Source organism: Simochromis diagramma, unplaced genomic scaffold, assembly GCF_900408965.1.
Source record: "Simochromis diagramma unplaced genomic scaffold, fSimDia1.1 OVJJ01000501.1, whole genome shotgun sequence".
Lineage (NCBI taxonomy): Eukaryota > Metazoa > Chordata > Actinopteri > Cichliformes > Cichlidae > Simochromis > Simochromis diagramma.
In genome coordinates, this window is record NW_024387320.1 from 360,292 (window position 1) to 386,760 (window position 26,469).

Genomic DNA, 26,469 nt, shown 5'->3' on the forward strand with positions numbered 1-26,469 from the left:
TAAACATCAAATTAAGTCATTTTATTAAAGGATTTTTTTTCATTTTACTGTTATCTTCTCATACACAGAACAAATCAGATTATTGTTACATACATTTACTGACTGACACGCTGATTCATTTGAGAGTTTTATAATCAAGTTTATTTGCCTCAGACCAACAATAAAGTTCTGCTGTTGTTTATTTATCTCTGTGACAGATGTTCAGCTGCACCTGGTGGTAGAATATCACACTGAGCTCGCTTCAATTTCAGTAGAGAAGAACATCAGATATTTCTCTAATACTAACCTTTTATTACACAGGCTTCTGAAGACATCATTTACTCAGTCAGTTCTTGGCGCATTAGCGTTAAATACATTTTCAAAATCAGCACCTTGTTTTGCGGCCCAGTGTCACACTGAATACATCTGCATGAGTTACTCCTGACTGGAGAGTTAGATAATGAACATGTACCAATCAGAAATAATTCCAGCAGCAGTCCTCAGCAGAGAACTCTGAAATCGCCTGAGAGGAAAAACAACCTGCTCAGCCAGCCAAATTCATGCAGCAGACAAGGTAATACTGTGATGCTCTCCACAAAGCAACTTAAGAGGACAGCACTTAGAAGTATGTTTCTCCAAAAAGTCCCTGAAGAGAGGCCGCCTGCCTGCTCCGCTTCTCCCCTGACTGACAGCACTCTCCAGAGGAGCTACACCGCAGGACACGCTGATCCAGTCTGACATGCCTGACCTTTCCTGGGCCGTACGGCTGGCTCGCCATGCAGCACGCAACGCACCGCCTGGCTGAAAAGGCCACACCATGCCACGCAGGCAGTGCCATCACAGCCCTCCTAGCCCCGGCCTCCCCTTACTGCCACCTCAGGAGCTGGCAAGTCGTATACTCAGGACTCAATCTCAGACAGACACTCAATCTCAGAGGCTCCCATCACAAAACAAGGCCGTACCATCAGAATTTGGCAGTGATATAGTATTGGCATTCCTCCGGCGTGCCCTTAGGTGGACTAAACATTTTTCTAAGTGGATTATAGTATTTTCTTTATTACAAATGGCATGTTTTGCTGGGCAAGGGTGATTTTTTTTTTACTTTGACCTTATACCATTTATGATATTATAATTTAAGGCATTTCTCATACACAAATTAATTATGAGGATAAAATTTGCATAACGCTGTTAGTCATCTCTTTCAAATGGCACATAAATGTGCCTTATGCAGTGGCTGGTTAGTGAGGTGGTCTAACATAATGTGTCTGCCAACAGTCTCGGTCGTCGTGGCAGAATAATCTCAGAATAGATGCTGCGGGAGCGCACTGAGGAACAAGGCATGAGAGGACTGTAAGAGCAGAATGGATGCTGCAGCTGTGAAATGAAGAGCTGTCGCATCTAGTGAGCACTTCCCTGAGTAAAGAAAACACTTGGCACAGCAGAAATAAATCATGCGCTCAAGTACTTCAGTGTAATATATATATATATATATATATATATATATATATATATATATATATGTGTGTGTGTGTGTGTGTGTATATATATATATATATATATATATATATATATATATATATATATATATGAACCAGAGAAGGAAATTATCTGCAGTTTAAAAAAATAAAAAATGTAACAAGACATTTGGCCAGTACACCTTCGGTTTGTAGTACTTGCACGAGTATCTTCTACTGCAGTTTTTTAAAAGAATCAGTGACTCTGGAAGCTGCACGGAAATATACACATATCCACTTTGCTAAGCAAAAACACTCAAACACGCATTGCTCATCCACTGGATGCTTCATTGCAGTACACCCACTTTTAGTAATTGTACAAGACTGTACATTAGTAGAAGCATTTGCAAATGTCTTTTTAACTGTAATTACCACACAACACGCTGACGGATAATGGGTTTTGAATTAAGCAGGTCTTCTCCGCATTTCCTGTGAGGTGACATCACAGAACCAAACAAACAAACAAACATCCTGGAAAAATTTGAACTCAGTCATGAAGTAAAGATGGCTTCAAATGAGGAGACTTCATGTGGTACGGGAGTGGCGCACTGCTTTTGCGTGCCAACAACAACAACAAAGAAAAAAAAACACCTCAGAGGGACTCATCAACGCAAGACATAAAGGCCAAGGGTGCACAGAGAATTGTGAGTAGCTCCTGATGTAGGAGTTGCACTCGAGCATGAGCTTTTTACAACTTCATCAACACCTCAAGGACAAAAGTTGGGCAAAGAATGATTCAGAGTGGCTTTTATAGAATTCTCTGTTCATTTTCAGGAGGTTGTATCACTGGAGATTTATTTGAATTATATTAGCAGTTATATTAGTAGTTATTTGGATAGGTGTTAAGCACAATTAAGCACAATTAACTGTTAACTGTTTGCGGGAGATTTATATTTTAGAGGTTTAAAAACAGTATATGAATGTTGTTACAGTGAGCTACAGAAGCTATCTCCAGTCTCACCTCTTACAGGGGATGCCTAAAAAGTTCATGTACACTATACTGTACCTAATGTGACAATTGTATAAGCCCTCCAGGGAAATAGCAATGAGTAGACCTACCCATCCCATCCTGTGCCCATTCCATCCCCGCTTACTTCTCCACTCAAGAGAGGCAGTGCATTTTCCTTAAAGGCAAAACTTACATTTTGAATTCATTAAGGGTTTTATGGTCACATGGTTTAATTGGGCATTATTGTTTTGCATCCCCCAGGGTTGTGGGGACTGGGTGCATTTCTGTAAGAGACTCTCACGCGTTACCTTTTATTCCTCCGGGCCTCCTTCTTATCCATAATGACAGGGACACAGTTCGTAAGCTCGGTCCAGTCTGCATGCAGTCCGCAGCTCCAGCCCGTAGAGAACCGGGAGAAGAGCCAGGACTCTTCTTTCCCCGGTCGGTGGCACGTGCATTTCTTCTGCCCTGGCTTGCAGTCGCACGGCTGCTCCAAGCGAATATTCCTCACCAAGTGCCTCCCGAAAGTCGTCCCCCCGGTCTTCTGGATGTGCAAAAACACTATCACGTCGTCCCCTTTGATGTTGAACTCCACGTGTCTGTCAAGGTCTCTTTCAGTGAAGTTGAATTTCGACGATAGTTTCGGAGGGCTGTCATCCTCCAGGTCTTGATCTCTGTAGAAATCATCGCTGTCCTGATAAGGGGTTGAAAGTAGACTCACCCCTCTAAATTTCTCCTCAGTCTTAAAGTGGCATGAATTACTGCCAGCGGGACATATGTACTGATAACCTATCATAACAAAAAGGACAGCTAAAATAGGAACTAAAATGAGCTTACTGGATCTATCATCCATCATATCAAGATAGTGTCTTCATTCCGTTACTGTGAATAATAAGGAGCACCCGTGGACACTTCGGAGATCAATGTTCCTCCATGCCTCAGACAGATTAAAGATGCCTATATTTTAAATGCAACACGTTGATCAGATAACACTCTCCAAAGACACTCAGACAAAATGAGAAGTCCACCTTAAGGACCCTAAAATACTGCACGCCGTCTGCACTGCGTTGGAAGTCCTGTCCGTATTCAAGAGTCATGGCAATTAAATCTCTGCCTGTCCAACTTCTGAAGCTGGTGTGGAGCTGCATCCAAGCCGACGACTCCCATGCCTCGGTATCAAGTTGAAAACGAAGCAGTCGGATGAGAGAGTTTTTTAGTTTGACTCCCTCTTTCTTTCTAGTGCTGGTCCCATGCAGTGTAAATCACAGTGTGGTTCAGTGCATCTTCATACTTATTTCTGCAGAAATGTCGCACGGCTTCTTGTTGGGCTGCATGAATGCTCCGGCAGGGTACGGCATCCTTTACGGGTTGAGACAGATCTGACTGTACTGAAGCAGTGCGTTTGAGAGGATGCTGCTGCATCCGAGCCGACAAATAGGCGTTATGCTCTCGTCGCGGTTGGGCTGGGAAAGCTCCTCATCCCATCCCGTCCATCCCGTCCATCCCATAATCTTGTTTAACACAGTGCGAAGCCAGAAGCCCACACGGATATTGAACGGAGACAATACTGAGATTTATTCACATTTAAATACAAAGACCTTCCAATCTATCTATCTATCTATCTATCTATCTATCTATCTATCTATCTATCTATCTATCTATCATTTCCTTTGCGCACCCTGTTATTCTCCCATTATCTGCAGCTCAGTCATGTAACCCTTTTATTTTTGTGTCACTATATTGGCTAACTGCCCTTATAGTGACGTTTTGATGGCTATTAAATTTAGAAAGGCTTAAATGCACCTTTAAAGTGATGTCGAAATTGAGTTTAAAGGAATAGTGTGCTTCCCCACACAATAGTCTGCACATTTTGGACATAATACTTTACCGGTCATGTGAAGACAAGACAAGCATGTGAAAACAACAATGTCTCTCTGCGGGCAACAATGTCTCTCTGCGGGTACATTTGCAAAGTAGGGTCACACAAAAACAAAAAAACAAAAAACAAAAACACCCCCCCCCCCCCCCCCAAAACAAAAAAACAAAAACAAATCATACATAACAATCTTTACTGATCTTTAGGGAAATCTTATAAAAACTAAAAAAAAAAAAGGAATGAATGGATAACTGATATAGCTTTAAAGTAGTTCAAATAATCTATAACATTATTATTATAATGATTATTATTATTATCACTATCATTATGAAGGCTAGAAAAATAAAAAGTTATTCTAAACGTAATGTAACAACTTCGGTTAATTTTTGGATTCACTGTTTTGGATTTTTCCTTTCCACAGCCTACAGGAAGTGTCTGGAGATTCACACTGGAGATTCAATAAATACACACTCACACACGCGCACGCATCACTCACTACTAGTGTTGCTACAACATGCTCTAGTGCTTGAGCTTCAGCGTCTGTCTCTTTAGCTGTCTGCCAATGTGCCAGAATAATTTGCCACATTATCATCTAATTTAATTAAATTATACAACGACCTTTCTCGCCTGGTCTGTATAAACAATATAAAAAACGGTGTTTGAAAATAATTAAAGGCCACGTTTTGTTTTCCGGTTTCCGGTTCTTTCGGGTAGGAATAACGGTCCGCGCGAGACACCTCGACACCCCGCAACCCCGGTAACAGGCTAGCCGTACAGGCTGTTAGCTGCCCAAAATATCCAGCTGAATGAAGCCCTTTGCTTTGTATGGAAACCACTAGCATCACTGACTGGGTGAGCTCTATGTTATTGGCAACACTGTAGCTAAATAATAGTCTGTCCACTGTTACGTGTTTGTGGCAACCCATGCTCGTGGTCTCCGTTAGTTAAATCACGCTGCTGGGATGTTTTAGTTCATGTCACGGCAGCTGACTTGTAGTCTGCAGCTAAGTTAACTTCACTCTTTTGCCTGACCCTTATGAGGAGACGTTATTTTATTATTACTCTCCTTGGCTAACGAACACCTCTCATGTTTCTAGCATCTCCCATAATCTTGCGAGCTGTTTTTTTCTTCTTCAGACGAGTATGTGTGCGTGTGTGTTGGCTTTGAGGTTGAGATAATAACTCAGAGTAACTACGTGGCACTCAATGGCACCTCTCAAAAGCTGAACTGACGGCATACTTTTTTGCTCTCTACCACTGCTATAGGTTCATGTTCCATCGCGACAATGAGGAGCGTTATTGTGCTGTCGCTACTGCTGCTGAACATAAATCAGGTAATATCAGCCCCCAAAGGCGTCACTGCCAGTCTTAAAGCCAAGTGGAGCATGACGCCTTTCCTCCTGGAGACGAGGTACAGTACTTTTCTTGGAAATGCATATGTACAATAAAACGGGGCACGGCCAGGTGCCCCTCCTCCTAAATGCACAGTTTTTATATTTTATTAATCTGCGGTTTGTATTTTAATCTTTAAATGTCCTAAACAGAAAATAAAATCTCATTACACTTCCCAGAGACAGGACCAGAGACTAGAAATATTGAATGATTTCTATTTTTGCACTGCATTCACCTGAAAGCAAACTGAAATTATTTATTTAGTATTAAAGTAGTTACTGATTGCTATTCATTAATGCATTTATTTATTTATTCACTACTAATTCTTTCACTTCTTACATCAACACTGATGTTTTCGTAACCAAAACCTTCACCAAAACTTTCCTTGCAGACTGATGGATAATAGCACTAATTTTGGTGATTCAGCCAACCTTGGGCTGAAAGTTCCACGAATATTACTAGGAAACTGTATTCTCCCTTTCCTACTTCTTTGTTTTTGTTTTTGTTTTGTTTAAAATCACTGCAATTAAGGATTTATAATAGTATATTGTATTACCAGATAAAGGTCACAGCCTCAATGTTCTCCACGGTAACTGTGCTCATGGTCGTAAATACATTGTAGTTTACCATCATTTAGCTTTTTTGAAAGACTTTCTTGTGTTACATTGTAGCTAAACTAAAACAGAATATCATTTGTGGAAAAATCAATCTTGTTATATTGACAGCCATCATCCATACAGGACTTTTATCTATTTTGAAGTCTTACAAATCAGAAACAATAGGCAGGCCCTTTATCAAAAAAAAAAAAAAAAAAAAAAAAAATCCCATCACAGACCTAACAATTTAAAAAGTGCATTCTGTAGCCCATTTACAATAGACTTTAAGTAATAGACAGAAGTTATTTCACTGTGTTTATCACAGTAGAAAACAGTGCTGGAACATTTAGAAAACCTTAATTCTCACATTTATATTATTTTTTATTATTCAGCACAGAACCATTTATCTTTCAAATTAAATCACAAGTGTCACCAAGCAAGGCCGTTTTCATGGGGACCAAATATAAACATCACTTTGTTTATGTTATGAGTTGCCTTATTATGATTTCTGAAGGACACTTATGTAAAAAATCACCACAAAAACGTTCTACTTTATTACTCTTGGAAGGTTATTCAGATTTTTATACTGGTTATTTATTGATCTAATGTAATTTTACTGCCTTTAACTTTTTTAAATCACCTTAAAATATAACTTCGCTGTATCCCTGTTGGTGTACTTCTGGTAAAGTTGATATGCTTAAAGCTGGAATGTCTGTCTTCTCTGTTGCATCCTTCTTTGTGGCCTCTCCTGTTTCAAAATAGTCTGTGATGATTTTATCATCAGTGTTAGTTATGCCAATCTCTTTGGTAACCTCGTAGAAATGTTCGTATATAATTGGATTGTGTGTTTAAATAGTCGTAGTAAAAAACTTGATCCTTTATCTTGTTTAATGATGAGTTACAGTGGATATGTGCACAGTTACTTCCAGAAATTAATGATTTTGGTGGTCTGTAGTTTTAACTGCTGAGGAGCAAAATAATGTTTGCTTATTATACTTACGTATTTTCATGTGCAGCGAATTTATTGGAGAAGATGGGAATGAGAAATTCTGGCAGTTTGTCGACACTGTAAAAGAACTTACTGTATACAAGCACGGAGGTGTGTCTATTTTTACATTAAACTATTACTTTTATATGAAGAGGTGTAACTCATTGAACTGAGTTTTGAGTTTTTGTCCCACCACTGTTTATTCTACAGAGTCGGTGCGCTCGTACTACAACTTGATCATTAAGAAAGCCGGACAGTTCCTCACAGATCTTCAAGTTAATCTTCTCAAATTTGCTCTTGCCCTGCGCTCCTATTCACCAGCTGTTCATGCATCCCAGCAGGTATGTTCTGATCAAAGTGTTATAAAGTAATATTTTCAGCTCAGTTCAGTTTAATTTGTACAGATCCAGTTTAAAACTCAGTCATTTCAAGGCACTTTGTAAATCCAGGCAATCCTCTATAGGCAAGCACCTAGCAGTGTTGCGGAGGAAGAACTGTTTTTAACAAGGAGAGACCCCACCCTGGGAGAGCCAAGCTCACGGCGTGGCAGCCATCTACTGGGGGGGGTCACAGAAAGTATGATGAAAAACAAACAAAACAACACAAAAATGAAAAGAACAAGTAGAACAACATTCTCTGTATGAATTTCAGAAGTGGGAAATAAGGGGGTTTAAAAACAGAGGAGACTGGAAAAGACAAGCTCAGTGCATCATAAGATATCTCCCAGCAACCTGAAACTGTAGCAGCATAACTAAGGGCTCAACTGATCCAGCCCTAACTAAACACTTTTATGAAAATAAAACTTTTATGCCTAACCTCAAAAGTAGAGAAGTGGTCGTGTTATAATCACATGTATTTTAAAACAAGTAATTCAGGTGGGGACCAAACCAGCAAACCCTGGCTTTAGTAAGGTTATGTTGTAGCCATCACTTTACCAAACATTCTTTTTCTTCCTTCTGTTCATAACAGATAGCCAAAGATGAGCATCCGCCTGAGGCTTGCCCAGCCTTTGTCTCCATCCATGGGCAACACAGCTGCAGCACCAAGGACATCAAGAAGCTCCTTAAGGCAGCTGCAGGCAGGTAACATGGAAGTTTGAATTTATGTATGTAGTTATTTGAAACTTTTTAAAATTGTGTTTTTAATATTTGATGCTTTCACCTATCAGTGTTTAGCTCTGGGATATCTTTAACCACATTTTCCAAATGTTCACAGGCCAAAACCATATTTATACAAGAACGATCACACATATCCAGGGGTCAATATAACAGATGTGCCAGTTGTGATCTTGTATGCAGAGATTGGAACAAAGAAGTTCACCTCTTTTCACAAGGCGCTGTCAGAGAAAGCTGAAAAGGGCACACTTACATATGTGCTGCGTCATTTTGTAGCGGTGAGTAGAAATATACCCTCCTCCCCCCACTGCTTTGCCTTAACTCTCACTTACATTCCACTTATTAATTATTATTAATATATATAAATATTTTTGTAGACGTGGTTAATTGTAGAGAATAAAAACAAAATTCTAAATGAACTTTGAAATTATTGATGAACTAGTGTTATCAGAGCAACAGTGACGAATAAATTTTGACTTTTGCTCTCTGCTGTTTTGGTAGAATTAATTTTAACAGACTTCTTTTTGTTTAATTATTGTCTTTAAAAAGAAGTAAATTAGATTCATTTCCAACAGTGAAATTAAAATGAAACATTGATGCCATCTTTGTGTATATTTTTTTTTCTCATGATTACTGATTACTGCTAATCAGTGATACAACAGGAAACTTCTCTTTAGTAAATCTCTTTAAGGAAACTGTGTTTGAACAGCACTGCTATCGCTCAAACATAGTTCATCCTGCTCACTTAGAATTAGCATCAAAGACAGCATAAAGAAATAGAAGTAGCCACAGCAGCCACTGAATAGTTTTGAATTCTGTGTTTTGAAGTTTGTTTTAGCTGCTGCTATGTGGGTTTTTTGGATCCAGAAGCTAACTTATTCAGGTGAAAGGGTAAGGTGCTAAGTTGTCAGCCAATGCTTGATAGTTTGGTAGGCAAGCTGGATCCCGTGCTGGCAAACTGTGTGGGTGCAATACACAGATACACACATTATTGTGGCAGGTAACAGATTAGTACAATAATAGAATTTCACTTTCCAAAACTGAAGCACAAACCTCTTGGATGGTCTGTACCACACAGCAAGCAATTAACATAAGCCTGAGAATTCATTATACACCATCTCCACACACAGTAAAAAAGTCTAATAACTGGAAGTACTGGAGGTGAGGCCTAAAGACACCCATCAGCTCCAGCTGCTTATGTGTAGACACACTCCTAACTCTAGCATCTAGGTGGATGAGTTATAAAAAGTCTCCTTCATCAGAGTTTTTATAAAGTGGGAAGGTATCCATAGAGTCATAAACCATTTTGTTTTTATCAGACTGTAAATTAATCCATCTATCCATGCTGCTCCACTTATCCAGTTCAGGGTCTTGGAAGGCTGGAGCCTATTCAAGCTATCATGGAGTGAAAGGCAGTGAACACCCTGGCTAAGACAGAGAAACAGACAACTATTCACTCACATTCACAACTACAGCCAATTTAGAACTGCCATTATTAACCTAACACATGCATGTCATTGGACTGCAGGTGGAAGTTGGAGTACCTGAAAAGAACCCACACAAGTATGGGGGGAAACTCCACTCAGAAAGGCCCCTAGTCAGTTACTGGATTCAAAGCCAGGACGTTGTTGCTGTGAAGCAAAAGTGATAACTACTGCAACACCTGAATAAGCTTTTTAATGCTATAAAGTTGGAAATTATAACATGGGAATTTATGGGGATGCTTGCTTTTGTAGACAGCCTGAATTAGTCACTAGAGGAACTGGAGATCTTAGAAATTTTGTCTTTGCCTCAGAGGTTTCTCCTTGATTAACATGAGCAATATCACAGCAATGTGTTTTGTCCACTGAAGAGGAGCAATGCCATTTAAAAAAAAAAAAACCCAGATTCACTTGTTGTTGTTCACATAAATCCTGTTTTCCATCTGAGCTTAGAAAAAAGATGCTAAATTGTTCAACATCAGTGTCATTTGTCAAAGCGTATTTATTTGGTGAACATGTTGGAGGGCTACTTCATTAGGTGATAAGTCATACAGGAAAGATATCTGACTCAAAATAAAACGGAACACTGGCTTCAAATCTTCTGTGATGTGTTAGCAGTTGTTCCATTAGTAGCATTCGATTAGCTTTTTAAAAAAATTAAAGCTAGAGTGCCGACTGCGTGTTTGTTGTTTGTCGCTGCTGTTTTGTCTATCCTTCTTTTTAAATTAACTCTGTCACAGAGGTTTTGCTTTCACTGAAGTTTGACTCCTAGCAGGATTATGCAAAAAAAAACACCCTAAAAAACAAGCCAAATTTCATGATGAAAGATGGCCAGAAAAAGTTAACACTTTACTGTAAACAGTCTTTTTATCCATTACTTATATTTTCTGTCATGAAAAAAAAATGTTGTTCCTCATAGTTTTTCCTGATCAAATGGACACTGCTGAACAACATGTATGACTGACCAATGTTCAGAGGTAGAATTAACAGATTTCTAAAACCTAACTGACAAACAGATGCCTTTGAAAGTAGGAAATGTGCTTTTCTTGAAGAAAAGCGGTGTGTAGGTGTGGAAGCTTCCTCGTTATGCTTGTGAAAGATTGAAGCAGTGTCTGGGTGACACAGGTGTCAAGGTTGAATGTCAGTGTATCTGCTGCTGTACGTGTCAGTTTGTGTGCTTTTTGTTCCCACAGGTAAACTGTTTCATAGTCTATAACTTTCACTGACTGTAGTCTTGAAAAATCTATAAAAAGGCAACATGCTTTGCCACAAGTATGTGGGCACCTAGATATGGGCTTAAAGATGTGCCATGCTGAAACAAACTGAACAAAAACAAATGTAATTAGGAGACGTACTTTACATCGATTCTGGCTGTAAAGCCAGGGTGATCTTTGTGCTGTCATTATCTCTCACTTCTATAGGAAGTTTATAATGTGTCAGCACTAGTCAGCGTGTCACTAGTGTCAGCGTGTTCTGTTGTGGCTAAACCGTTGTTGCTTCGAGACATTTTCCACTTCATAACTCCAGTTATAGTTGACCAGGGGAAAAAATTTATTACAAAGATGGCATCCAGCGACAGTCTCAAGCCGAAACTCACCCAGTGTGATGCATTCTACTTCAAATGTGTTTGAATGTAGTTTTGTTCACATAGAGTATAGTGGGTACATATAGGCAGAAAGTATCTTCTGTATAGAGCTCTAATTCAGATTCAACTCTGCACTGTTTTACATTGCTTTGCTTTTATTTGATACAGAATCCAAAGCCTCAAAAGATGCTTTTATCTGGGTATGGTGTTGAGTTGGCTATCAAAAGCACAGAATACAAAGCAGTGGATGACACTGAAGTAAAAGGTCAGTTAGTGATTTATCCAACATTGTGTGTTGAACTCTGTTTCTCAGGCAAGTAAACACGAATCTCTTGCTTTATAGATTCAAAGACGGTTATAAATGTGGAGGATGATGATAATGATGAAGTCCAAGGATTCTTTTTTGGGACATTAAAGTAAGTAATATATTATCAGTCCTAAAGATGTTTTAATCTATTATTTTTCTGTTGTTTTTGTCACTGTGTATTTGACACCACTTGATTAGGAGTCAAAAAGAAATCTTCACCTTGTATCGTGTCTTTCTGTTTTTCTTTTATCTCTCTTAAGGAAATCTCATCCTGAACTCCAGGAGCATCTTGTTGAGCTTCGCAAACATCTTCTTGAGAGTACCAATGACATGGCCCCTCTCAAAGTATGGGAAATGCAAGGTATCAGTTTTTTTTTTCCTTTCAGTGCTGTTGACAACAGTTTGAGGATATTTTTAATGTCTGTCTGCATTTGCTATTATCATGCACTAAGAAAAAGCTTAGATTTATTGACACTGAAAAGAGGATCAAAGGTGAGGCCTTCACTGTGTATGTTTTATTACTGATGAAGTGCAGGTGAGGTTTATTTTACTTTTTATTTTTTAATGTAACATTTATTTACCCAGGAAGTAATCATACATTGTGATTAAAAAACAGTTTTTCAAGGGAGTCTTGGCCAAGAAAGCACAGCATTGCAAGGTTACAAAAATTGTAAAATCACAAAAAAGCCAACCTGGGACACATTAAAACAAGGAAAGGACTGCAGATACATGGAGTAAAATCCAGCTTTTTACTTGCACAGTTTTTTTTTTTTTAAATCAGCGTTTCAAGTTCCCCCAGGGAGAGAAAATTATTGAGCCTTAGTGTGTTTTGAAGGTTACTTCGTGACCCGGTCATAAAATCAAAGAAGGCTGTTCTACCAAGTTCTGAACAAATCTTGGGTACCCTGTAGAGCAGTGATCTACAGAAGCAGTATCATAAGGGGAGAGAGGGAGTTTAACATTATTTCTGTGTAAAAATATGTACCGCTGCTAATGTCACATTAAACTTAATAAGGGCCAAGAAATCTGATTATAAAGTACTCATTGGTAGGTGGCAATTGTTTGGCTGCAATAAGTCCACAACATATGTGGAACTGTTCATGGCGTGGATGTTGTCACATTGCACTATAAACAGCAGCTACAATGAAAGCAGTGTGAAAATGGTGCATTTGTGAGTGGAGCTCTGCTTTGGAAACTTACAGGGTTGATATTGTATGGGTCTGAGTGATGTGAGTTTTGTCATCGGACGGTGAGCATGAGGCTCTGAGTGGATGTCCGAGTGCCTACCATTTTTATTTTGATGGTCCTGACAGTTAACTGTATTCTGTAAATGTGCAACAGCCCATGGTGCACAATCTCACTGAACAATGTGAGTTTTCACAACACTGTGCTGATCTATAAGCTGAAGACACACTCTTAAAATAAAAGCTCACTACCTTCCTGTATTTAATGCAGCTCTGCAGAGAATGAGTGCTAAAGGTGTAACCACCAACCAAAATATACATTGTGCTACACAGCTGCCATCGCTAAATTTAATAGGCATTCATTCGCTGCTACATTGCTGCCGTGCTCTTTCTTTTTAAATGCCCCTTAACGGTCTGCATACACTGAGTATTCAGTGAGTTTTCGTAAAAATTTTAGCCAAATGTTACAATGAGGCTTGCAGTTCTTGAAGGATCGTCTGGAGCCTGTGGCAGAGAAGAGAATGCAGCTGTGTAGATTATTGCATCATCTGCATAGGAAATCCACTTAAGTTGTGCAGGTGCCCCTTCTAGTGTTATGTATTTAAAAGAAAATAGAGCTTGAAAAGCTAATAGCCACCTTTGACTTTACCTTTGCATTCATAGATGTATAAATGTTGATCATTTCTTTTGTTCGATCTGTGTAGATTTGAGTTTCCAGGCAGCTTCTAGAATCATGTCTGCACCAAAGTTTGATGCTTTAAAGCTCTTGCGAGATCTCAGTCAGAACTTTCCAAGCAAAGCCAGGTAAGAAAATTCATCCTATTTTTTTTTTTTTCTTGCTCAATGGTTAACACATTTTATGTGGTTTCACAATTCCTGTCAAAGCCCTGCCCTGTGTGAATCTTGGCCAAACAAATGCTGTTCTTAAAGTGCACATAAAGTATTCCTTTTATAGCCCCATTTATTTGAGGATTATTACTCCTTTCTGTGACAATTTGTAACCCTGCAATGAATGTAGATAATTTGTTGTACAGGGATCTAATCAGCTTTTTTAAAAGATGTTTGCTTATTTTGGTACCGGCAGCTTGTAATAACTTCAAAAAGTGCTGAGTAAGAGTCGGGTGTTTACAGGGAATTGACTGCAAAAGCACCATCTTGAGGACCCACAGGTTTTTGGAAATTAAAACTGGCATTTTACTGCCGGCTGGGGATGCGGTAAAAGCTGATGGTGACTGTACATGTTTTACTGTTCCCACAGATCACTGACAAGAGTGGCTGTAAAGCAGGAAATGAGAAAAGAAATTGAGGAGAACCAAAAGGTGCGATATCATAGCATAGTTGCTGTCTTTGATAATATCTGTTGCCATTGCACACATTCTATTTTAGAGAATCAGTTTCTAATCTCTGTGTCATATAAATTTCACAATAAATTTGACATTTTATTTTTTCTTTTCTCCTACTCTCTTACTACCCTTACTTATTTCTGTAGTCTCAGTGCACATCGTTTCATGTGAAAAGATCAGACATTAATGTTAGAATCAATCATTTAGGGCTTTTGGGATTCAACTAACACTTTGAGCTTGTTCTTTCAGCACCTCAGTGAGACCATTGGTGTTCACCCAGGAGACGGTGAGCTCTTCATCAACGGGCTGCACATTGATCTGGACATTCACAATCCCTTCAGGTAGGAACACAGCAGGAAGGTACAGTCATATGCCTGTGCTCCCCCCTGGAAGCGCCAGACCTAGGGTGATCTTTGTGCAATACGATCATGACTTGCTGTAGTAATTTTAAGTTTTCAATATGTATTAAATCCTAATATTTGATGTGGTTTGAATTGTCATTTTCCACAATATGGATACATGAATGCCAGCTTCACCTTTTTTTCCTCTTGGACAGAATAACCCGTCCTTCTCACTCACAAAGGGTGCTGTCTTCTTCTTTTAGCTGGTCATCTCCTTGGCTCTGGCTGAATTACTTTTTTAATGGTGTTAGCAAGATAAAAGTCCAGGGCTTCTCTGACTTATATTTTGTGGACAAAGAAAACATTTTCCATCATGGTATATTGAATATCGCTTTCAATACCACAGATATAATATATGATTATATCAACCAGATATTCATCAATGAATGAATATCTGGTTTAATGTATCTGGCTGGGGCTATATTTTTCATGTTTTTCCTGATAGAAATATTGCATAATAACTACCACTTGTAGTGAATGTCACTTGTTATAAACAAAATAATATGTTTTAAAGTAAGGACACAATAAATTGCATTAATAAAAGACACTCTCTAATAGAAGTAAAGCATTTGGTGCAATGCATATATACTGACACACAGATGGAATCAAAGACTAACACATCATTTTGCACTTTCAGCATCTTGGACATACTTAAGTCAGAGGCCAAGGTCTTAGAGGGTCTACATAATCTAGGCATAAAAGGAGAACATCAAGATAAGCTGCTGAGATTACCTGTGAATGCTGTGGATGACAGTTATGCCTTAGATATCAGACACCCAGCTATAATGGTAAGTGATGTCTAAAAGGACTATATTCCCAGATCAACACACGTGTTCTTGTTTAGGGATCCTAAAGTAAGAAATTAGTAGAGCAGTCATCGGCCTATTGCAACAATCTGAAGCTATCCAGGAACCTCATCTATTTGGAAGGTATTAAGTTGGAAGTTAGCCAAGAAATGTTATCAAATTAAAAACTTGCAAGTTTTCATTTGATGCCGCTGGCAATTTTATTACATTAAGTACCATAAAAATGTCAGAAATATATGACGATATTAAGCCTGTCCACCCTCAACCAAAATATTTGTCAACTTGCATTTCCCCTGCAGAAACGAAGTCTGCTGATAGTCTGCTGGTGAGGCTTCATAGTTACACAGAGAAAGACCAGTATTATTGCCAGATGGATCATTATGCATCTGATTCTGGTTGATTATTTAAAAAAAAACATCTACAGGGTCCAATAGTTTTCTCTGATCGAAGAACTTAAGAACAGTAATACATGTAATTTTATATACATCAAAACTAGCCAGCTTCACTGGCATTCTACTTGCTTTATTTGCATGTATATAATTCCTCTGCTGAGGAGGACGTGTTGCATGATTGGTGCCATTTGTTTGTTTTTCAACAAGATTACACAAAACTACCAAGCTGAATTTAAATGTGGGAAAAGGAGTAACCCAATAAATTTCACAGCTCTGGATCACTTTCTTTAATATTGTGAAATAGAACATAGGGCAATCGTGGCTCAAGAGTTGGGAGTTCGCCTTGTAATCGGAAGGTTGCCGGTTCGAGCCCCGGCTTGGACAGTCTCGGTCGTTGTGTCCTTGGGCAGATTTCAAGTGTATATATCTATAAAATTCCACATTCCTAAATGAAATGTCTCTAAATTCTTACATATGACAACCAGAGAGGAAGTCTGAACTGTTCATGCATTAAATATTTAATCTCTCTGTTATTTTTCATATTTTGGCTGCACCTTTGGGATTACTGTTATTATTAACTAGTGAATATTTTCCCACTAACTCCTCTGCGCCCTGTACCTGTACATTTTAGTGGATAAATGACATTGAGAATGACCTAATGTACCGAAGCTGGCCAACTGGTGTACAGGAGCTCCTCAGAGCCACCTTTCCCGGAGTCATCCGGCAGATCAGACGCAATTTCTTTAACCTGGTGAGTTTATCAGAACAACTGAAGTACCAAGTGAGAGACAAGCCAGTAAATTCACAAATTAGAACATGGTTTGAGTACTAGTCAGCTGGACTTTGCATTTCCTATTTGTTTACACTGCATTAATGCAATAAAGAAAAAACAGTGGTGTGGGTAATAAAGGAAATGGAGCTGAGACAGGTCTTTATTATACATTTAAATTGTACATGTCCTAGGATTTGTCAGACAAAATAAAAAATTGAAATCACTGCCTCTGTTTTTCTAGTTTGCCTGGGTTCAACTTGCTGATGTGTTGGTTTTTGATTTGTTTTTTTCTAAAGTTTGCTTCATGTGTAAGTCAGGTTGGCACACAGTTGTTTGCAAAGCTTTACGACCAGGGGTTGATAACGATACCTCTGCTGTTAGGTGCTGTTCTTAGATCCACTGCAGGAAGAAAGTGGTGAGCTCGTGAAGCTAGCAGAGCTTTTCCACAAGCATAAGATCCCCCTGAGGTAGATGCTGCAATTTTTCACACCTCCACAGCTGTTTATATGGTCCGCTCTTGGCATTCATAATCTTTACCTGGTAGTGATTCTCATTTCACCTGCAAATTGAATACTTGTTTTGTCCCGTTTGTACAGAATTGGATTTGTGTTTGTTGTCAACACCAAAGATGAGATTGATGGCTTCTCAGATGCAGGGGTTGGATTTTACCGACTGCTGAATTACATTGCAGACGAGTATGATTTACCCCAGGCTCTGATGTCTGTGGTCTCAGTAAGTATATCACATATATAAATCTCTGTTGTTTTAGCAAGTGTTTCTTGCCAGCTCATATCTCTACGTGCCTAGGAAATCAGTTGCATAATATTTTACTTGTGTTATCCTACAGTTTGAGACATTGTTGGAATAGATGAGTCAGTGGTATTTTTCCTCAGCTATCTGCTTTTTAAAATTGCGGTGGAAAGTACTGACACTGAGAGGGATCTGAAGAGAGTGATGGTCAAGTCTGAACTTCCTTGCTACTCTCTTGCAGCTGTATAGCAAAGTCGATGTAGGGGAGACGCTCTCTGCTGATACAATCACTGCTTACCTAAAGAGAAAATTCCCAAAAGCCAATTCTGAAAGGATTCTAGGAGTTGAATCAGAGTATGATGATAAAAGGAAGGTAAGATGTTTTTTTGTTAATTGAAAGTAAAAGTAATAACGTATGATTGATGAAGAGCAGCAGGTCTGATTTTAACTTTTGTTGGCTGTAGGATGGTGCGCTCTTCTACAAAAAGAGTGGCTTGGGTGCCCTGCCTTTGGCTTTATTTAATGGAGTCCCTTTGAGCCCTGATGAGATGGACCCAGAGGAGCTGGAAACAGTCATCCTTCAGCGCATAATGGACACCACTACTGCCTTTCAGAGAGCCGTCTTTATGGTATGATGCATCTGCATGAAACAAGACTCACTCTTCATATTCAGCCTATGAAACCAATGTGTTTTTTTTGTCTTGTTGTTGTAATGAGAGGTGAAATTTTTTCATTCATATATAGGTAGGTTTGTCCTGCATATGAAAGAAAATCTGACCAAAATTAGCAGCAATGTCATTAAAAACATCTTTTTAAAGAGTTTTCTTTGAATGGAGATTAATTTACTGAGTGACAAAATACAGTTTTAATTTTCAAATGGGAAGAAATGAGAGGGAAATTCATAAGACTTCTGTTAAGTAAAGCAATGTGTACTCATTACCTTAATTATATGTGGACCAATAATGATTCATTTCCCAAAGGCCCACTTTGAGTCAGGAAAAACCCAGACATGAGTGAACTGAAGTACTCAAGCACTGGGGAACTGCACCGGTGGCAATTTGTTCATGCTGTCAGTTATGTAACTAACACACTTTATGTCCTTCACCTTATAGGGCCAGTTATCTGAAGGCTCAGATGTGGTAGACTATCTAATGGAACAGGCCAATGTGGTTCCCAGAATGAACCCTCTTATTTTAAGCAGTGACCGAAAGTACCTTGACCTCACAGCCACTCCAGGTGCTCCTTGTTCTATGCCATAAAATATGGATGCCACTGTTTACATTCCTCTTATGTTATACTTTCCTTTATATGCAGTTGCAGATGATTGGGAAGACACATATATGTTTTCTTATGTGGACACCAGAGACAAAACGGCAGTGATTGCTAAGAGAATGAAGTACTTCACAAATAGTGGTAAGAAGTCACTTCTTTTTGGTTTGCTTTCCCAGTAAACACTATTTCAGATGAAATCTCATATTTAGAAACATAATGCTGTATAAACTGGAATAACTACTGTACATTAATATAAGGTGTATCTGTAAAATTAGCATTTTTGTTATAAACAAATTGAATCCCACACTGCTTTGCTGATGTATGGAAATATGAAACTGGGTTTTATTAGGGCTGGCAGGCTGTGCCTCCAGCAAAATCATTGCTGGGTCTTCTGACTGGCTTTTGGCCAGCAGTCTAAATGGTCATCAGAGCTGCATTTCGCTGCTCGGGCCCAGAGTCTAGCTGCAGTGTTTCAGAGGAGGCTGATTGCCATTCTCTCTCTGTGGAGTAGCTGTCGGGCCAACTGCCTGCTTTTCTGAAGGACTGGCTGACTGGCCGGGGCGGGAATATAACCATGACAGGTGGCAAGGTTCTTCTATAATATGTGACAGATGTCTTAGTCTCTCTCACCTCTGACACAAACTAAACATTCACTATAATAACTACATTTCATTCCCCTCTCAATGTCATGTGATTATCAGTGTATAGACAGAGTAGGACCTTTTACAAGACACTGTCTTTGAAAGCTGTGTAAACATTTAGGTCAACATTGAGAGATTGAATTCTTCATAAATAAATTTGTCCTCTACTGGTGAAGTGATTATACTTGCTGTGGCTAACTAATCAGCTGCACCTGCATACTATCCCATTAATGCTACACCTCAGTACATAAAAGCGCACAAACGTGGCCAAAATGTTATGTTAACCAAACATTAGAATGAGAAACACATGGGATCTAAGTGCCTTTAGTTGGTACCAAATCGGAATATCTAAAAACGAAAAAAACAAAAAACCCGCTGTTCTCCTGGGATTTAATGAAAAACAGTCCCTAGTGGTACAAAAACAAAACAAACAAAAAATCTGCGACACTTCTGTGAGCAAAACAACTTGTGAAGAAGAAGAGTCAGACATGGTTGAAGCTGCTACACCTTACACTCGAAGAGAGAACAGACTGCTGCAGCTGAAGAACAGGAAAGAACAGGACACTAGAAACCAAAATAGACTGCTCTTGGGGATAACAGGAGACTTACGATTAGAAAGCTAAAGAATATAAAGTCGAGTCTGAGTTTAGAATGGTTTACAGTAATGGCAGTAATGGCTCTTATTTGTATTGTACACATTATTCTATAAAGATTTTACTCTTTTACCTCAGATGAGGACGGGATGACTCCTGTAACTCTGTGGGTAGTTGGGGATTTTCAGAAGGTGTCAGGACGAAAACTCTTGCTCAGTGCTCTGAAACACCTGGTAAGTAAAATCAATACTGTTCTTTTCACTTCTTTAATTTATGTTATCATTTAGGATGTACACAGGACGTCTTAGGAGGCATAACAGATAAATCTAATACTCTAACTTATCCTTAAAGCAACAAAACTTGTGCACTAAAAAAAATCAAATAGAAGTGGAAGGGAGGCAGAACTCTGAAATGGTTTTGGTGGTGATTATCATGGCAGGTTCATAACAAAAACTATAATTAAAATGTCATTTTCTGCTGTGTGCTCTCACAAAAAATCATCAGTGTAGATTCGTCTTAACTGAAATATGTTGTGGTGATATTCTACAGATGAATAAAGTAATAAAGCAAATGTTCTTTTTGTCATTTAGAGATCATTAGTAGTAGATTAGGTTGAAAAGGTGAGATCTTTACTTTAAAGCACTATTTTTTGAGAGCTCTTCATCAGTGACATATGTGGTAGCTGGATATATGAGCATGTCTGCTATTACTGTGAATTATAGTGCCGTTATGTTTATATGTGTGTGCGCGTGTGTGTGCAAGCAGAAGGCCAGTCCTGGAGTGCGTGTGGGGGTGATAGATAACCCCAGTGAAAAACCCTACGACGATAACACTGTGCTGTACAGGGCTATCTGGGCCTCTCTCCTCACCCAGAAGAATAAGGCTGCGGCAGAGTTTGTGCATAAACTCCTAAAAGAGGAGAGCAGCCAGCTCCTCCAGCAGGGGACCAAGATGAAAGACTTACTGATGCAGGTAAAGAGGGGATTAAAGAATGCTCTTTTCTTTTCTTTTCTTTTCAGACTACACATATTTTGTTTGGACTTTATATATATATATTCTTTTATATTAGAATCACTACTTTAAATCATATTGTAACCACATGATTTGACTTTTACCTTGAAGGTGGCAAACCTTGAAAGAGGAAAATCTAATATAAGAGCTTGTTTTTTTTTTCACTGCTCCTTTTTTTTTTTACTTTGAGTTTTTATTTGATCAAATAGGTGTTTGTTTTAATCCAACTATTTCCAAATTTAGACATAGATTAGACAATCTATGTATAGCCACCAACAATCCACCCATCTATATATTTTGGATGCGTTATATTCATGCTGATGTTTAGTAGAGATGGGAATCACCAGACACCATGTGATATTATATTATCGCAATATTTCACCCACAATATGATACTTGTGATTTATAACATTTTCCAATATTATCAGTGCTCCAATAACGCACATTTTAATTTGTCACCTTTTTTAACTGGAAACTATGTCCTCAAAGTTAATCTTTGTCAAATATTTATTTTATTCTGTAAGATAAAGTTATTGCAGTTATTTTTTTGTTGCACAATAAGATTGTCAAGCATAGGAACACTCATTAAAACCGGCCATAAATCTTGGCATAAGATGGAGTCAGTCGGGTATCAGTCTGTGATCGACTGGGATCAAATTGGCAGTTTCATACAATCTATCTCTGATAATAAACCTGGGAATAATTGTGATAAATTGTTGAAAATTGTATATCTATATATCTTTTGCTGCCTGTTAACTATTACATATAACTATTACATTTGTGTTCAGCACCCTTCCTGTTCTATAGAAATATAACAAGAATATGACCTGAATTGAGTTGAGTCATTGACAAAGACTTATTCAGACTGATGGCAAGATGCTGGCAATCCGTGTGCATTTATAAAGTAGACAGCAGTTAAAACTGTTGGAACGCTATCTATTTTAGACACACAAAAGTTAGATTAACTTGAATCTTGTGCATGGCTACCTTATCAAAGTTTACTTGTCCAAAGAAAAAACTTCAGTTTCATACCAAGTGCATCACTTGGTAAGAAAGTTGCTTTGCTCTGATATAACTGATAAGTATTTAATAATATATTTGATTAGGTAAATGGTTTAATGGAGGTAAAAGGAGAAAAAGTGCGCAGTCAGGAAAATAGTGATTGATGAGCCCATTCTCTTATCTCTCTCCTGAACATCAACTCACGGAATGCATTTACAGCACGCATGATACTCCACACTCCTTGGACACCCAGGCAAACAGCCTGCTCACTGTCAGTTCCACTTGAAATGTCACTGAGGCCATTGAAAGACTGCAACACGCTATGAATCTTTAACTAAAATATGCTGGTGTAAACATGGTCTCCCGAAGCTGATAAATAGCCAACTGCTCACAGCTTCTGGTTATGTGATCCACATGTTTTCAGCCAAGCCTGACCATCACTGCTGCTTTAAGGCAGAACTAAAGCATTCTCCCGTCTTCATGCTGTAATGCGCAGTAACCACCCACAAAGGACTGTGCATACGCAAGCAAATTCTCAGCCACTAATCAACAAATCAGCTGATGGAGTATATTCACCATCAGTTATGCAGTAGATTGTGTAGTTTGTTTGTTTTTTATTTAGGACCTACTATAATGAAGTTCCCCTCAGTTATACTAGCCTTTCACAATTGGGAGAGAATAGGCTGGAAATAGAGATGGGGTGATAGGTAGGATGTAGCAGTGTGACTTGAGACCCAAAGCCAAGGGATATGAGTTTATTATTGGCTGCCAGACAGACTTGCTGACTGGATTGTGCTGACATTATTGGTATTTCACCTGTTCTCCTGAGGAGAGAAATGTTGGAGAAACTAATAACCTGACTCCACAAACCCTCCACACTCCCAAACCTAATTTGTTATAGACAAAACTGGCAGGGGTTTAATTAGGAGTTTGTTATATTAATTACAAATTGATTAATCTCATTTTCACACATGTGCATTTCTGACAGGCCTGGCTGAAATATTTTATGTTTGAAAACTGCAGTGATTGTGCTGATGCGAGGCATCAATGATTCTGTGAATAATTTTTATTTTTTTTGTCTCACATACATCATTTTTATGTCAATGCATCACTCTTTATATTTTTGGACAGGCTGAAATGAGAGAAATGTCTTTCAGCTGCGTTATTGGATATTTCAGTTGACCACAAACTATGGATTACATCACATATTCTTAGCCAGCCAGCGATGCAATCAATTTATCTGACATTGTAAACAAACTTTTGTTTTTCTGCTGTAGGGCATGGATATGGATGCCTTTGAGAAAAAATTCAACACTCTTGAAGTTGATTTTATCCACACTCAGCAGTTATTCTGTCAAGACGTACTGAAACTCAATCCTGGACAGCGTGCAGTGATCAGCAATGGGAGGGTGAGTGGGCTCCAGCTTATGCATAGTTAAAAACTGACAATGGATGCAGTCAATCAGATCAATGGCAGAAAATCCAGGGTTTTTCCTCGGTCTAAAAGAACCACGCCACTAATGAGTGAACACATATACTTATGGCTGTGTAACCTGACTTCTGCTGTTATTTTTTGGCATATGGGTAAAGGCTCATGAGTAAAAGTAACCCCACCTACATAAAAACTCAGTCCTGGTGATTTTTCTCTGGGCAAAAACCAAAGCTCTTTGGTGCTCGAAAATTTCATAAGCAGGAAAAGCCCTGCAGTCATGCTACACACGGAGGAAGCAAATGTGTGCAATAGTGTCATATTTTCTGTGCATAAGCAACTTCCCAATATTCTAATCGGAAACACAATAAATAAATAAACTGTGTGTGTGATCACAGTCTGAACAAGTAGCCAGCCACAGTTCAACTCATTTTAACTCAAAGCTTCTCTCCCTTAATGTAGTAATGCAGCTTGTACAGATTCCGAAAACCACGGGAAATTAATAAGCAGTACAAAAGTATTGTTAGAAAATCACACAAAATTAATCACATGATTAATATCTACCTCTGTTCTTTAAAAGTAACACATCCAGCTTTGAAAATGTATTAAACTGTTTTAGATGTTTAATTTCAGTATACGACTAACTTAATGAAACTATTGCCCTGTTCAAAATTAAGTGTGACAGTAACTTGGCAACTAATGATCTAGAAGATGACTTCTTCTTGTAAGAAGTTTCACTGGGATAAGGTTTTTGACTTGAGACTCACCAACTATCAATTTCCTTGTGACTTGAAAAATAGTTACTTTGACAGGCAGCTGATTCTTTAGATGGCTTCTCTTGAATAGAAAACATTTTATTGCCAGTGACAAGAAGCACTGGTGGTGTTGTTTGCTACAGCAGAGAAAGATTCTCCATGCAGCTGCACTTTTGGAGGATTTTTCCCTCTAGTGTTTTCAGAGTGCTTTCTTAGCACTGTCATATCAGCATGATGTCTATTTCTCAAAGGTCACAAGTGGCAGGCACGGCTGTGTGTGTGTGTGTGTGTGTGTGTGTGTGTGTGTGTGTGTGTGTGTGTGTGTGTGTGTGTGTGTGTGTGTGTGTGTGTGTGTGTGCACGTGCTCACTGTACGTGTGTACAGAGCTGATGACTGATGTCTCAGCAACAGCAATGCTGACAACCATGGATAAAGAGGCCAGTCTCTGTGATGGCAGTAACAATTAATATTATCTTACTTTGCTCTGCTGCAGTGGTAGGGCTCTTCTCCCAGAATAGAAAAACCAGGCAGCCTCACTGAATACCGTGACTTTAAGTGGATAAAACACTGTGTCACAATCACATTACATTTAACATCCCCTGGGAAAGTTGTACATAATACATGGTGAGATAAGAATGGGAAAAGTCGTGTTCTGACTGTGTTATTTTCCTCATGTTAGATCCTTGGTCCGTTTGAAGAGCAGGAAGAATTCACTGTGGAGGATTTCCACTTGCTGGAAAAGATTACTCTGAGCGGGTCTGCAGAGAAAGTCAAAGCCAGAGTTAAACAGATGGGAATGAAGCCAAAGCAGTATGTTTGTATTTCTTTTTGGCCTACTTGTCTCTTTTAAGTGTCTGTGATAGAAATGTGTGCATCTGTTTAAGCGTTCCCTCTGTGTCACCTTTGCATTAAGTTTGTCTAGAATTATCTGTTAGTGTAGGATTTTCTTTTTTCCTCATGTATCAAATGTTTGAAAGTATTCTGTGATGAAGAAATGTCACTTTCTCAGTTTTAAGGTACAGTAGCCTGATTAAAGCGTGACTCTGCCTATTTAAAGCTTGATATTATATTGCGCAAGGGCTGGTTAACGTCTTCACTAACACAAATGCTTTAAAAAAAAAATGACAAACTGATTTTTTTTCCCCTCAGTGCCAGTGACTTAGTTATGAAAGTTGATGCCCTGCTAACTGCAGCCCCCAAAGGAGAAGTCAGAAGAGATGTCCACTTTATCAAAGACACCCACAGGTGGGATTTCTTTTTCCCCTTTGGGATCTGTAGTCTCATTGGAAGGTATTCATGCTCCTTTTTTTGTAATGGGCCTGAAAATTGCAATGCCATCATTTCAAGGAGTGCCGAGCTGCAAGTCTTTTGATTTGCAGTTCTGCTGATTAAGGATTGTATGACGTTGTTTGTTGAATTCGCTCTGGTGTGCTTTTTTTGTTCCTCAGCGTGCTTCATCTCTCTCCACGTGAGAACGAGGTGTTCTATAATGTTGTGGCAATCGTTGACCCCCTCACAAGAGAGGCACAGAAGATTTCCTCCCTTCTGACTGTAAGCTGTAGTGCATTTTTATATTTTTCCCCATTATTCTTCATCATTTTCTGATATAGGAAGAACTTCACACCTAAAATGTAGGAAGGGTAGAAAGACATGCAGATTGCTGAGGTTAAAAAAATATGATACTGTGTCATTTTCAGGATCATACTGGGATCCATTTTAGTCTTTATATTCTTTTATAGACTTTATTCTAAATAAAATAATTAATGTCAATAAAAAATAAATTAGAAAAAATGACAAAGAAAATGTGTATGTGGCATATACATTAATAGTGTCAAAGCTCATTTGTTGTTTGGCCAGAAAGTTTTCACAACATCCATCCAGCCGTCCATTCTGTTCCGCTTATCCTTGTCAGGGTTGCTGGAGCTGGAACCCTATGGCAGCTACTCAGCTACCATAGGGTGAGAGGGAGGGTATAGTCTGCCAGTCTGTCGCGGGGCTAACACATAAACACATACAGCTATTCGCACTCACATTCACATGGGCAATTTAGAATTACCAGTTAAGCTAACCCCACTAACTGCATGTCTATGGACTGTGGGAGGAAGCACGAGTGCCCGGAGAGAACCCACACAAACATGGGGAGAACATGCAAACTATAGACTGGTGGTAGAGCAGATCAGCTACTGATTGGAAGGTTGGTGGTTTGATCCTTGGCTTCCCCAGTCTGCATACCAAATATGCAAGATACTAACCCCAAGTTGCTCTCCAATGTGTTCTTCGGAGTGTGAATGTGTGTGAATGTTGGTTATGTTGGTGAATGTTGAGTTTAGAAGTGC

At 38.8% G+C, this 26,469-nt stretch overlaps 2 protein-coding genes across 7 annotated transcripts in view; one reads left to right on the forward strand and one right to left on the reverse strand.

The window, feature by feature from the left end:
• hs6st3b (heparan sulfate 6-O-sulfotransferase 3b) overlaps nucleotides 1-4,449 on the reverse strand; it is an 80,416-nt gene extending 75,967 nt beyond the window's left edge. The window contains exon 1 of the mRNA XM_040005636.1: nucleotides 2,751-4,449. Within this exon, the coding sequence (XP_039861570.1) occupies nucleotides 2,751-3,298 (548 nt within the window). The 5' untranslated portion in view covers nucleotides 3,299-4,449. The remainder of the gene's footprint in view (nucleotides 1-2,750) is intronic.
• Nucleotides 4,450-5,036: 587 nt separating this feature from the next.
• uggt2 (UDP-glucose glycoprotein glucosyltransferase 2) overlaps nucleotides 5,037-26,469 on the forward strand; it is a 42,093-nt gene continuing 20,660 nt past the window's right edge. For 4 of the 6 annotated variants that reach the window (XR_005692228.1, XM_040005625.1, XM_040005627.1 and 1 more), the window contains exons 1-26: nucleotides 5,037-5,170; nucleotides 5,585-5,729; nucleotides 7,323-7,405; nucleotides 7,505-7,635; nucleotides 8,264-8,376; nucleotides 8,510-8,687; nucleotides 11,644-11,740; nucleotides 11,819-11,891; nucleotides 12,043-12,143; nucleotides 13,671-13,770; nucleotides 14,225-14,285; nucleotides 14,559-14,650; nucleotides 15,348-15,498; nucleotides 16,540-16,659; nucleotides 17,062-17,147; nucleotides 17,277-17,412; nucleotides 17,672-17,803; nucleotides 17,895-18,059; nucleotides 18,543-18,666; nucleotides 18,745-18,843; nucleotides 20,075-20,169; nucleotides 20,699-20,908; nucleotides 23,227-23,358; nucleotides 24,813-24,943; nucleotides 25,283-25,378; nucleotides 25,582-25,684. Coding sequence is in view for 5 of the 6 variants with exons in the window: in XM_040005625.1 (XP_039861559.1) it covers nucleotides 5,605-5,729; nucleotides 7,323-7,405; nucleotides 7,505-7,635; nucleotides 8,264-8,376; nucleotides 8,510-8,687; nucleotides 11,644-11,740; nucleotides 11,819-11,891; nucleotides 12,043-12,143; nucleotides 13,671-13,770; nucleotides 14,225-14,285; nucleotides 14,559-14,650; nucleotides 15,348-15,498; nucleotides 16,540-16,659; nucleotides 17,062-17,147; nucleotides 17,277-17,412; nucleotides 17,672-17,803; nucleotides 17,895-18,059; nucleotides 18,543-18,666; nucleotides 18,745-18,843; nucleotides 20,075-20,169; nucleotides 20,699-20,908; nucleotides 23,227-23,358; nucleotides 24,813-24,943; nucleotides 25,283-25,378; nucleotides 25,582-25,684 (2,934 nt within the window). In the remaining variant the exon portion in view is untranslated. The remainder of the gene's footprint in view (nucleotides 5,171-5,584; nucleotides 5,730-7,322; nucleotides 7,406-7,504; nucleotides 7,636-8,263; nucleotides 8,377-8,509; nucleotides 8,688-11,643; nucleotides 11,741-11,818; nucleotides 11,892-12,042; nucleotides 12,144-13,670; nucleotides 13,771-14,224; nucleotides 14,286-14,558; nucleotides 14,651-15,347; nucleotides 15,499-16,539; nucleotides 16,660-17,061; nucleotides 17,148-17,276; nucleotides 17,413-17,671; nucleotides 17,804-17,894; nucleotides 18,060-18,542; nucleotides 18,667-18,744; nucleotides 18,844-20,074; nucleotides 20,170-20,698; nucleotides 20,909-23,226; nucleotides 23,359-24,812; nucleotides 24,944-25,282; nucleotides 25,379-25,581; nucleotides 25,685-26,469) is intronic. The other 2 variants (XM_040005626.1, XM_040005630.1) reach the window with 1 other exon arrangement.